General features: G+C 43.6%; 1 protein-coding gene across 14 annotated transcripts in view; it reads left to right on the top strand.

Moving 5' to 3' along the window:
- The window catches only part of GRIP1 (glutamate receptor interacting protein 1), a 358558-nt gene that overhangs the window by 300051 nt on the left and 45753 nt on the right, over window positions 1-12754 (top strand). For all 14 annotated transcript variants that reach the window (XM_064166286.1, XM_064166284.1, XM_064166290.1 and 11 more), the window contains exons 8-9: window positions 8236-8383; window positions 9957-10126. In XM_064166286.1, coding sequence (XP_064022356.1) covers window positions 8236-8383; window positions 9957-10126 — 318 coding nt within the window. The remainder of the gene's footprint in view (window positions 1-8235; window positions 8384-9956; window positions 10127-12754) is intronic.

Raw genomic sequence — 12754 nt, 5'->3', positions numbered from 1 at the left:
CATAGAATCAACCATGTTGGAAGGGACCTCCAAGATCATCCAGTCCAACCTAGCACCCATCATCTAGACCATGGCACTAAATGCCTCATCCATTCTTCTCTTGAACACCTCCAGGGACAGTGACTCCACCACCTCCCTGGGCAGCCCATTCCAGTGCCAATCACTCTCTCTGCCAGAAACTTCCTCCTAACATCCAGCCTAGACTTCCCCCTGCACAACTTGAGGCTGTGTCCCCTTGTTCTCTTGCTGGTTGCCTGGGAGAAGAGCCCAACCCCACCTGGCTACAACCTCCCTTCAGGTAGCTGTAGACAACAATGAGCTCTGCTCTGAGCCTCCTCTGCTGCAGGCTGCACACCTCCAGCTCCCTCAGCCTCTCCTCATAGGGTTTGTGTTCCAGGCCCCTCTCCAGCCTTGCTGCCCTTCTCTGGACACCTTCCAGCACCTCAACATCTCTCTTGAATTGAGGAGCCCAATCACTGACCCATGATCCCAATGTAAATTTCTTAATTAGATCAGCTTTAAAAAATGTGTAATTAATATTCCCTTCTTTGCAAAAATGGAGATTAGGAGGTCGTTGAGATAAAGTAATCTTTGGATTACAGGAAAGGGAATTGCATAAATAAGCAGCCTCTAGCTCAAAAACACCCTTTAGTGTTTCAGTATCCATCAGTCAGCTGTGTGTGTGAGAGGGAGATTTAGCTGATCTAGTTGGTGTTAAATACAAGTGAATGAAAATGCCCCTAGAGAGGAAATTAAATCTGTTATCAAGGTGAGCTGAGAAATGTTTTAGGATGTGGCTGAAAAAATAACCCTGGCAAAAGTGGGTTTTGTCATCCCTCTGCATCTGTGGCCTGGTGAACAACAAACCTGTGTCAAAAAAGAAGAGTGGTGTTAGTGGTGAAGAGGTATGGAGGAAGAAAAAAGGTGGAGAAAGGTTTCTCTGCCCCCAGCAGATCATTCTCATGCACACTGAAGTCACCAGTCATTTCTGGGATTTGTTCCTGTCTTGAGACCATGGAAAAATGGATGCTCAGAGAGGATCAACCACCTGTCACTAAGGCAGTCTCAGGGACCCGTGACAAGGGAAGTAGTGGGGCTGTAATATGATAGAGGATGATTGCAAGGCTCACTGGCACAGGTAGGGATACAACTGTGCTGCTGGGCTGGGAGGAACTGGGACGACTTTAGCCTGGAGAAGAGGAGGCTTGGGGGAGACCTCATTGCTCTCTACAGCTACCTGAAAGCAGGTTGTAGGCAGGTGGGGGTTGGTCTCTTCTCCCAGGTAACCAGCAACACAAGAAGACACAGTTCCAAGCTGCACCAGGGCAGGTTTAGTCTGGATATTAGGAAGAAATTCTTCACAGCAAGAGTGATTGGCTTTGGAATGGGCTGCCCAGGGAGGTGGTGGAGTCACCATCCCTGGAGGTGTTTAAAAAGAGGCTGGATGATTAAATCATGAGGTGTTATGGTTTAGTTAATTAAAAGGTATTAGGTGATAGGTTGGACCTGATGATTTTGAAGGTCTTTTCCAACCTGATTAATTCTGTGATACCAGAAAGCAGAATAGAATAACAACATTACAATATCCTAGGATGGGACTTTGTCTGTGTAGTTTTCTTGGGTGGTAGGATGGACTTGATCTCAAAGACCTTTTCCAACCTGGTTAACCAATTCTGTACCTTGAAGTGTAGCAGCCTTAAGGAGTGTTTTCATGGACACAAAGAATATTCTTTCTGCGTCAGTGTTCATGGAATACAATAAGCAAACCACATGGAGGGTGACAAAAGTCATTAAGTGCAGTTTGAGATACAGTTAGAATCATAGAATCAACCAGGTTGGAAGAGACCTCCAAGATCATCCAGGCCAACCTAGCACCCAGCCCTATCCAGTCAACTAGACCATGGCACTAAGTGCCTCAGCCAGTCTTTTCTTGAACAGCACCAGGGATGGTGACTCCACCACCTCCCTGGGCAGCCCAGTTTGACATTAATGGTTAGGCTGTTTGTTAATGAAGAAAAGTGGATGTGAATGCACACAGAATCCCTCTCTGCTTTTGTGTTGCTCTGCTGCCAGCCGAGAAGTGCTGTAAAGGGCCTTGTGAAATGTGAAGTGTCACTGCCAAAGTGTCAGGTCTTAGAAGCAAAATTCATCCAGTCTGTAAGAAGTTCTGCCTGGTTTTTGGGTTGGTCACCCAGGCTCAAATTTGAGCAGCTGGCCATGGATTCTAAGTGCCCTGTAAGAAATGTATTGTCTCTGATTTCAGCATTTCAGCCATCGAGCTCTCCAAAGGAAACACTCAGAGCTGTCCTAGTGATAAACCTGTGAGATGTCTGAAATTCTGAGCCATTTCTTGTTGGGAGTGGGAGGGGGGAATAAAAAACTATTTCTGTGAAGCAATAGGTTCTAGTGTGACAGAAGTGAGACACATTTAGATCTGTTTAGTCTCAAGTTGTGCCAGGGTAGGTATAGGCTGGATGTTAGGAAGAAGTTCTTCACAGAGAGAGTGATTGGCATTGGAATGGGCTGCCCAGGGAGGTGGTGGAGGCACCGTCCCTGGGGGTCTTCAAGAAAAGACTGGATGAGGCACTTGGTGCCATGGTCTAGTTGATTGGTTAGGGCTGGGTGCTAGGTTGGACTGGATGATCTTGGAGGTCTCTTCCAACCTGGCTGATTCTATGATTCTATGATTCTATGTGAATGCACTGCTACCAAAGCATTAAAACTTTGCTTTGGGAGCAGTGCAGTTTCATGGAGCTGTGCATTTGTTTACTTATCTGAACAGGCACAGGCTTGCTGGTTTGGTGTTATTACTGCTTTCAGTCACAGCAAGAAGAAAGGGCAACCATCCACTTGCTATATACTATTTTAAAGTGAAAAAATTGTTTAGCCTGTGGACATCTGATAGAGAAAAAAGTTGGCAAGAGAAAAAATAGTGTGAGATAATAAAGCATCCACTTGTTTGTCACTCCCATCATTGCTAGAAGACACAGCAGCATTCAGGCAAGATCAATAGCAGCCTTGTGGAGCTGTGTCTTTCAGCTGTCTCTTTAAGGTCAAAATCTGTTTTAACACCTTTCTTCCTTGTCTGTCTATTGCAAGCCTCTCAATTATTGGTACCTTGTGTTGCTACAACTTCTGGGGAAAAAATAATTGATATATACAAAAAAGAAAGCACTGAAAACCTTCCAGTTAGAGAAATGGGAAACTGTGGAGCTACGTAGCAGCAGCAGAGCTCAGGGTTCATATGGGAATGTGCTCATGACACTTCCCATCTGAAGTATGAGAAGGCTTTGGGAAGGGGAAAAAAAAAACAACTAAAAAATAACCCCCAAAAAAAAGCCAAACCCAAACAAACAAACAAACAAAACTATCATGGACAAATCAAGTTTGTTGTCCCATGGACTTAGTGTCAATATTGAGTGTAAGCTATGACTGAAGCCAGTCTCATTTTAGGATATTTTAAAGTGCTGTTTCAGATGTGGATTTTCTGCTGTCAAATGCAAGCAGCTCCCTTTTTGGCTTGCCCTGCTATGAGAATCTTGAAGAGGTTTTAAGTTCTCCACCCCATCACTTGCAAGCCATGAGGATAGGTTGGAATTAGCAGCTATATAGATTAACAAGTAGGGAAACAAAAATGCATGTGATGTGATCACTTAGGCTTTATTTCCCTTGGAAACCAGGATAAAAATATATTCCTTTTTGAACTTGAAAAATAATGTGTGATTGTCTTTTGAGGTGAGGGGGAGTTCTGGGCCCCTCAAGTCAAGAGAGATGTTGAGGTGCTGGAAGGTGTCCAGAGAAGGGCAACAAGGCTGGTGAAAGGCCTGGAACACAAACCCTATGAGGAGAGGCTCAGGGAGCTGAGATTGTTTAGCCTAGAAAAGAGGAGGCTCAGGGGTGACCTCATTGTTCTCTACAACTACCTGAAGGGAGGTTGTAGCCAGGTGGGGTTGGGCTCTTCTGCCAGACAACCAGGAATAGAACAAGGGGACAGAGTCTCAAGTTGTGCTGGGGGAAGTATAGGCTGGATGCTAGGAGGAATTTCTTCACAGAGAGTGATTGGCATTGGAATGGGCTGCCCAGGGAGGTGGTGGAGTCACCATCCCTGGAGGTGTTCAAGAGAAGACTGGATGAGGCACTCAGTGCCATGGTCTAGTTGACTGGATAGGGCTGGATGCTAGGCTGGCCTAGATGAGCTTGGAGGTCTCTTCCAACCTGGTTGATTCTGTGATTCTTCAGTTTTTATTGGAAGGTATCAGCTTAAGGTGTAGTGCCATGGTCTAGTTGACTGGACAGGGCTGGGTGCTAGGTTGGACTGGATGAGCTTGGAGGTCTCTTCCAACCTGGTTGGTTCTATGGTGACAACGCTTCTTTTATGTAAAACTTTTTGTCTGTCTTATGGGATATTTACCCACCATAAAAGTATCTTCAGGATAAAAGCCCTTGTGTGATTTAAGCTGTCAAACAAGCAACCAAAAAAAAAAAAAAAGAGATGTGCTGCTACCTAGCTGAAGAAATGTATTAGCATGCAGGAAGGCATCCTGCCTCCTCTGGGAGGTTTTAATCAAGCCTCTTGTGCTGATTGAGATGCAGCGCTCAAAAGTGAGAAAAATTATTAACAGGAGAAAAAAAATCTGGAGCCTTTTTCATGCAAACATTCATCAGTATATCTTATGTAATTACATAGCCAATAAATCAGCACAGTGTGTAAGTGCTTCAGTCACGGTGTAAGTATCTTAATGACTGAACCATCCTCACACATGAATAATTTATACCTGTATGATTCATTTTTCATACCAGTGCTTTGCTTCAACATGATAAACTAATCTTTCTCTGTCAAGGAATGTGTGCTTGATTATTGCCTTCTGATTTCTCTGCCTTGTGTTTATTTTCCACAGTTAGACACAGTCCATTTCTTCTCTCCTGCTTCCTCTAATGTAGTTATCTTATTTATTCATCCTGTCTGCCTCGGTTTGGCTTCCCTGTGCATTTCAGCTGGCACCTGGGAAATAACAGTAGGGCATAAGCTGATCGTGCATTTCTCAAGTAACTCTGGAGCAGCATCTTGAAAGATTTACTCATTCTCAAGAGATATTTGCATTTAGTTTCCTTTCCTCGAGGCAATCGTTAGAGAAAGGACTTGGGATAGACCAATAACAAGTTGAGCTTTGCTGGATCGATGCGGATTGAAACCTTTGCTGAGGTACTGATGACAAACCTTTGAGTCTTCTTCCCATGGATTTGCAAATGTGAGCTTGTTTGCAGCTCCAGCAACCCCTGGATGTTCAAGAAGGAAATAATTGTTTCCCAGCAGAGGAATGGGAATTCTGCTTTGCTGTATGTGTTCACTTGGCTGTGTGCAAGTCACTGAGTGCATCCTGGCTTATGCAGACGGTTAGCCAAGGCTTCTGAGCCAGAAGTTTGATTGGGGTAGCCTTTTGTTACTAGAGAAAGACAGGTGCCTGCTGAGGGCAGTTCACAGAATCACAGAAATAACCAGGTTGGAAGATCATCTGGTCCAGCCCCCCTGCCAGAGCAGATCACACTGGAGCACATCCAGACGGTTCTTGAATATCTCAAGAGAAAGAGACTCCACAACCTCCCAGATGGTTCCAGTGTTCTGTCACTCTCACAGTGAAAACATTTTTCCTCAGGTTCACATGGAAGCTCCTATGCCTCAATTTCCACCCATTGCCCCTTGTTCTGTCACTGGAAAGTGACACTGTCCTGTCACTTTCACCCACCAGGACTCCCGACTCCTCCTCCCCTTCACTGCTCTCCAACATGTAAGTCCCCAGCTTATACTCACTGAGTCCAACCTATCACCCAACACCTAATTAACTAAACCCTGGCACTGAGTGCCTCATCCAGTCTCCAGTTCCTCCAGCCTTGAAGCTATTTAGTGCCTGAGGCTTCAGGCAAGAACACTATTTGGTGTGCTCTTTTCTTTGTATCACAGTTTAAGATTGGCTCAGATTTGTGCAGCAGCTTTTTTTAGTAATGCCTGTGGAAGTTCAGCCTTTAAAAAGTTAGTCCCAGTTGGGCACAGAAATGAATCACTCAAATACTAAAACCACTAAATCTCCTTCTCAAACCCTCAGGTTGTTAACTGGGAAAAACACAGCAGGAGTATAAAAAGTGTTTCAGTTGTGGTGGGGAAGAGGAATTCTAGGATAATTAACTGATGCTTTAGTGTTTGGTGTGTTGCATCTTATTTCATCTAAGCATCTCTTTTTCAGTCCATGTCTATACATAGTTTACCTGCATTAGTCTCTCACCAGGAAGATCACCCTAGCTGAGTGATAGTTCTCACTCAATTTCTTGTATCATCAAAGCTTGGTAATTTTGTACAGTAAAACTCATTTCACAGCCTTTGTCTTCCATGCAAGAATTACATTTTCAGACTGACTGTGTTAGATTTAAGACTGATAGCATATCTTATATCTGTCTTTTCCTCCATACTTTGAAGCCCAGCTTCTTTTACAGCTTCAATCTTGTGAGACATCACAATTGAGTGTTTTCTTAGTATTCTTAAAGCAGACTCCACTACTCTGAGCATTAATCCCTCCTGTTTTGGTAGCTTTGCTCCAGCGTAAATCCACTGACGGGATTATCTAACACCAGAATAGGCTCCCCAGAGAGGTGGTTGAATCACTGTCTCCAGAGGGTGTTCGAAACACAGGAAAATGTGGTGCTAAGAGGCATGGTTAGCACCAAACTTGCTGGGGTTAGATAATGGCTGGACTCAGTGATCTTATTAAAGGTCTTTTGCAACCACAGTGATTGGATGATTCTGCTCTTTGTTTATGCGTTTTCCCCTTGTTCTCATTGTAAGCACTTCCAAATGCTTCTGTAACAGCTCCTCTGCCCCAGCTCTTTTCTTGCCTTTAAAGGAAAGCGAAGGATGCCTTTGCTTCCTGTGTCTTACTCACTAACATCAGTTCTTGATCGATTGAGTATCAGTTAGTGGGACTTCTCAGGTAGTCTCCAGAATATACTTCACTCTTATCATCACTGCCTGCTTTGTTTTGGCATTTAGGAAGCAACCTGATGTCTTTTTTCTTTCTTCTGTCTAGCTCTTGTCTCTCCTGGGCATAGTTCCTCACCACCATCATCAATCATGACTGTTGCTGCCTCCTGGCTTTCCGCTTTCTGTTTTCAGTGTCAGTCATTTACTATCTGTGCCCTATCACAGGGCAGTACTTTATCCAGTGACAGGGTATTACAGGACTCTTCTGAATCTCCTCACATGCATTTTTCTTTAAGTCCTACTCTGTTTGGCTGTTCTGCCTCCTGCACTTTCACCATTTTCTCCCAAGTGCTCCTTTATTCTTGTGAGAGATTTCTGGTAGACACCATCTTAATCTTCTGTGTTTGATTAGCATAGTTGTCATCCACAGGCTTTACCTTCCTTTTCTGGGAATGGATTTAGCTTCCTTCTGTAACCTATTCACCTACTCTATTTTTTTTTCTTTGAGATCATTTTCTACTTTTCTAATTGATTCTTTTTCTTCAAGGTGTTTGAAATTCCAGGTAATTTTTTGCTTCAGTTGTTCAAGAGATCGATTTGCTAACGCATCCTGATTCCCTTACCTGGTCTATCTTTGATTTTGACACAATCAGAAGCTTCCAGACATTCCAGATTCGTGATGTTCTTCTTGGGTTTTGTCTCCTACATTAAGAGCTGATTCTTGACATCTACGCTGAAGCTGTTCCTGAATTCCATTGTCTGGTTAGAGGAGCCTCCTTCCCTGGAGACTTTCAAAACCCACCTGGATGCATTCCTGTGCAGGCTACCCCTAGGGAATCCTGGTTTTGGCAGAGTGATTGGATTCAATGATCTCTGGAGATCCCTTCCAACCTCTAACATTCTGTGATTCTGTGAATGGAGTAGCCACAAAGGTTGTTAGTGAGGAAAAGAGCAAGGGGACACAGTCTCAAGTTGTGCCAGAGGAAGTATAGGCTGGATGTTAGGAGGAAGTTCTTCACAGAGAGAGTGATTGGCATTGGAATGGGCTGCCCAGGGAGGTATTGGAGTCACCATCCCTGCAAGTGTTCAAGAAAAGACTGGATGGGCCATTTAGTGCCATGGTCTAGATGACTGGCTAGGGCTAGGTGCTAGGTTGGACTGGATGAGCTTGGAGGTCTCTTCCAACCTGGTTGATTCTATGATTCTAAATGGCATAAGTACCAGACTGGAATAACACTGATCTTTTTGTTGTCTCATTTTAACAGATTCAGTAGCAACAGCATCTGGTCCACTGCTGGTTGAAGTTGCCAAAACTCCTGGTGCTGCTCTTGGCGTTGCACTAACTACCTCGATGTGCTGCAACAAACAGGTCATTGTCATAGACAAAATCAAATCTGCAAGTATTGCAGACAGGTGAGTGTGACAGAGGACTGACACTGCAGGTCCATGTATCCATTGTATTTTTGTTTCCTTTTGGATTGGTTTTTAGACAAAGCCTCCCCTTTTCTCCTTGCTTAAAATTGACTGAACCATATGCTCTCAAGGTTGCAGGTCTTAAAATTCCAGGGCACCATTTACTTCAGCTCATTCATGCAGGCATAATGACATAAGCCAGTCCCCACATAACCTGCCACTGTCTGCTTGCACTATGCAACACAGGAGTTTAGGGAGGTCTGCTCTGGCTGTTAAATGTAGTGCTGTGGCAGAGGTTAGTACTTAAAAGAATAAATAACCCACTGGAATTCTTAAGGTAAACCAACAATATGGAACAGCTGTCAAGGGAAGTAAATTTTGAGGCTTTGCAACCTTGAAGTCTTCTTTTGGAATACTATCACTGGTTGTGGCACAGCAAAGTGGAACTCCTGATCTCTGGATATTTGATTGGTACTTCAGAATCTGACAGGCATTAGGAAGACTGGCTTCTGTAGTTTTAAGTTATTTTGCTGTAGTTTTTCCACTTCATTTAAAGCTTTAAATAAAACCATTTAAACCATTAATAAAAACCCAAAAGCTAGATGTTTTTCCTCATTGTTCCACAACTCTGTAACAGAGCTGTGGGGCTCTTTCCTGGGTGCGTGTGTGTGTGTGTGTCTGTGTTTGTACATATAGAGTATACTTCTAGCTACATAATCTCTATCTAAAACTTACTTAAATATTATGTTTCAGCAGCAGATTCCCCCTGCATGTCCCTACTCACCCTACCTTGTAACTCTTCTCTGACAACGGTGCTTCTGGTGGCACCCACTTGTAGCAGTGAGTCTACAGCTCCTCTGTGGGCTTTTCCCTACAGTAGAAACTTTGAGAGTGGCAGCCATTGATCCAGGGGTGTTCTCCAGCTCAATGGTGCAGGATGCTTTAATTTTCTCCCTCTGTTTCTTCCAGTTTCGCAGGGGGTAACCAATTAAAGGAGCTGTCCACTTGACTGGTACGTCGGGATGCTGACTGCTGTGTTTGCATTTCTCAACTCATCCAGTAGCCAGTCTCTTGAGTGCAGCAAGATTTAGCAGATAGCCCCTTCCCCACCCCACACCTCAAGTCACCATGCTAGCCCTGGTTTCATTATTTGTTTGACTACTGCATAATTTCATCATCATTTACAGCTTTTGTACTGATAAATGTTTGAATTCTAACTCAAAAAATGATGAACTGGGTGCTTGTGTGAGGGATACGTGACCAAGTTATTTGAGTCTCCTTAAGCTCTTCCCATTTTATTCTGCTGCCATTCACACATATTTTGATGGTCAGCTGCCCCATTCCAGTTCTGTGAGTGATGTCTTGGCATAGACTGCATTAACTGACTTGTTTTTAAGGTTTGTATTAATCGCTATAAAGTCTGACCTGTGACAATGCCTACAAAACACAAAGCTCTCTCGCAACAAAACCCGAACACGCGCTCATAGTTGTCATGGCCAGTTTGAAGGCAGTAAAACTGTTCCAAGCAAAGAGCATACCTGATCATACAGAGCTTTCTTCCTCTTTTCTGTAGATGTGGTGCACTGCATGTGGGAGACCACATCCTGTCCATCGACGGCACCAGCATGGAGTACTGCACGCTGGCGGAAGCGACGCAGTTCCTGGCTAACGCGGCAGACAATGTCAAGCTTGAGATCCTCCCTCACCACCAGACGCGGCTCGCGCTGAAAGCCCCGGAGCACGGTAAGAGGCTCTGCAGCACCAAGGACCCTTTTCTTTTTCTTTCCCTTCTCCTGCCCCTGCTGAACAGCCAGGAAAGGTATCATAGCAGTTGTGTCTGTAAGTGGTGTTTCTGCTCCCTGGGTTAAGCTCCTGAGAATCTCCATGTGTTCGTGGCCTTAATGTACCCTCTGTGAGATGCCTCTGGATAGGTGTGGTGGTTTCGGAGTTTCACTCTCCTCCACGATTCACCAGACTAACTCAGCTGGATGGAAGTTAAGGAATGAAGCTATATTTACAGTGTAGCTCAAATTTACAAGCATATATACACAATATATACAGATATTTACAACTATATACAAGTTCAAAGTAATACAGAAGTTCAAAACCCCTCCTGAACAGCAGAAACCCGCCAGGAGGGCTTCGAATTAACGCCCCTCCTTTTTCCCACCCCTCCTCCCTTATCTCAGAGGTCTTATATGCAGGGTGAGATTGCCAGATAAGGAGTTAGAAACAGAATGATTAGTTGGGGTTACACAGGTTCAGGCAGAGACAGTTAATGCAGCAGCAGCAGCAGCAGCCAGAAACACTGACTGAATTTGTTTATGGTCCTTGCTTTTATCTCTCTCAGCAAAACCCATGAATGATACAGACATCACTATTATTTTCTTTTCACAGCCAATGATCTAATTTCTCTCATTAAAATATTCCAATTAGCCTCAAAAGGGAGGGAAATCTTTTACTGAGAAATAGCTCTACAGGCTTGCAGATGTACAGCAGTCATTGCAGCAGCTGCAGCACTCATTGAGGTAGTTCAGTGAATCAATCTCTAAATTGCTGAATTTAGCATAAAGGAAGGACTACAGTCAACTTCTTTTCAGCACCACTGACTTGATACTGTTATGACCACTTCATTAATAATCCCTGTTCTCACCTAAAGCACCTCAGAAAAGCTCTCCTAATTTCTCTTGCTAATGGCATTATTATTTTTGCCATCATCTTTTAAAGTAATTCTGAGATTACATTGTCAGTGCTTACAAAGTAAGGTTTGACTAGAAACAGTTCCCTTGATCCCAGCCCTTTTTCACTGTGATCTTTTTTTCATGTCAATACACTCAAAGAGAATGACTTTCCATCTTCAAATTAAATACATATATATACATATATATATATATAATGTCACTGTAATTGGAGGTGGAGGCTGCCTGTCTTGTAATCCAACAAGTGCTGAGAAAGTGACTGATCCATAAATTGAGTCAAAACTACTACAGGTTGATGAGCACCCAAGAAGTAATGTGGGTTGTCATGTAGGTACACAGAGGATAGGCACCTGTCTTGCAGTGTGAACCAGTGGGGCTGTTTTTTTTTGAGCCTGTGGTACTGTGCTTCACCCTTCTTCAGTCTAAGACAAGCTTTCTGATGCCTAGACACATCACAGGTGGTTAATGTTCTTGCACATTTATCCAAGATCCAGGCTGACCCTGGATGAGAGATGCTCTAGTCAGCTTGTCAGTGGTGAATATTGAGCTAGTGGTCAAGGCAACACTTGTTTCTCCTGGACCAACAAAAAGTAACCCTTCATCCATTCATTATTCAGCTGCACCTTTCTCCCCTTTCTACTTAAGCTAGAGGGGCAAGGAAGCAAGGAGCCTTACTACAGAAGGAGAATGAGATGGAGACCAGATTTTGCAGTGTATTTCCATTGCTTTCGTTGGTCATAAGCAGGTCTTTCATTTTTTTGAAGCAAAAATATCACACAATCCATTTTTGGCTGGTTGAAGAACCTTTAAAGAGTGTTTCTTTTGGCAGCACCAAAGGTTTTGTACAGATGATTGTATTCATTTGAAACAACTGGTTTCTTAACCACCATTTAAAACAAATTGGTGCCTTAATGTACCCTGACCTAGTGTAGACACTTAGAAAAAGCAATGCTCTTCCATGCCAGAGTCAAGAGCTGGCTGTTACAAAATCACATCAAGGGCATCTACAAAGCCTACACCTAAGGGCATCCTTAGGTGAGAAATCTCCTCAAGGTAATAAAGTTGCTTTCTTAAGTGAGGCAGAATATTTAGGATCCCTAGAGCCTTCCCAGCCCCTTATCAGGTGATGTCACTCCAATATCACAACCAATTCAAGATGGAACATGTTGATGGAAGCCAGCACCCTCTTGGAAACAACCTTTTGTTGGGTGCAGTATGGCCTAGATGCTGCAGTGTCCCTCTTTGTGTCAGCGAGAAGCTGAGTCATTGGGGCTGTATCTGTTGAGCTCAGTCATTGGTTTTATGGGAACATGTTGGGAATTTAGAATGGGCAGGAAAACCAGCATGTGAAATAAATGTAAATCTTAGCCCTAAAATAAAATGGATTGTGCTATAAAAGATCAGATTTTCTTTTCCCCCCATGTTTTTTCCCCTATTTTACTGTGCTGCTAACATTCCCTTCTCTTGCTGCCCTATTAGTTTTATGCTTGCTGTATGCAATCCTGGCATGGAATAGCCCAAATTACTGCTAAGTTACTATCCTTGCACACAATAGGATTTGCTTTTACAGAACTTCTGTTGAATTGGGATTATCCTTCTACAAGCTGAGCAAACTGAATTTGTGTGCCTTCCCACTTTGTAGGGCATTTATATCTCTACTCTCAGTGTGAAA

The sequence above is a fragment of the Pogoniulus pusillus genome, chromosome 27 (genome assembly GCF_015220805.1).
Source record: "Pogoniulus pusillus isolate bPogPus1 chromosome 27, bPogPus1.pri, whole genome shotgun sequence".
Taxonomy (NCBI): domain Eukaryota; kingdom Metazoa; phylum Chordata; class Aves; order Piciformes; family Lybiidae; genus Pogoniulus; species Pogoniulus pusillus.
The sequence above is the reverse complement of the archived record's forward strand: the minus strand, read 5'-3'. Positions and strand labels throughout refer to the sequence as shown.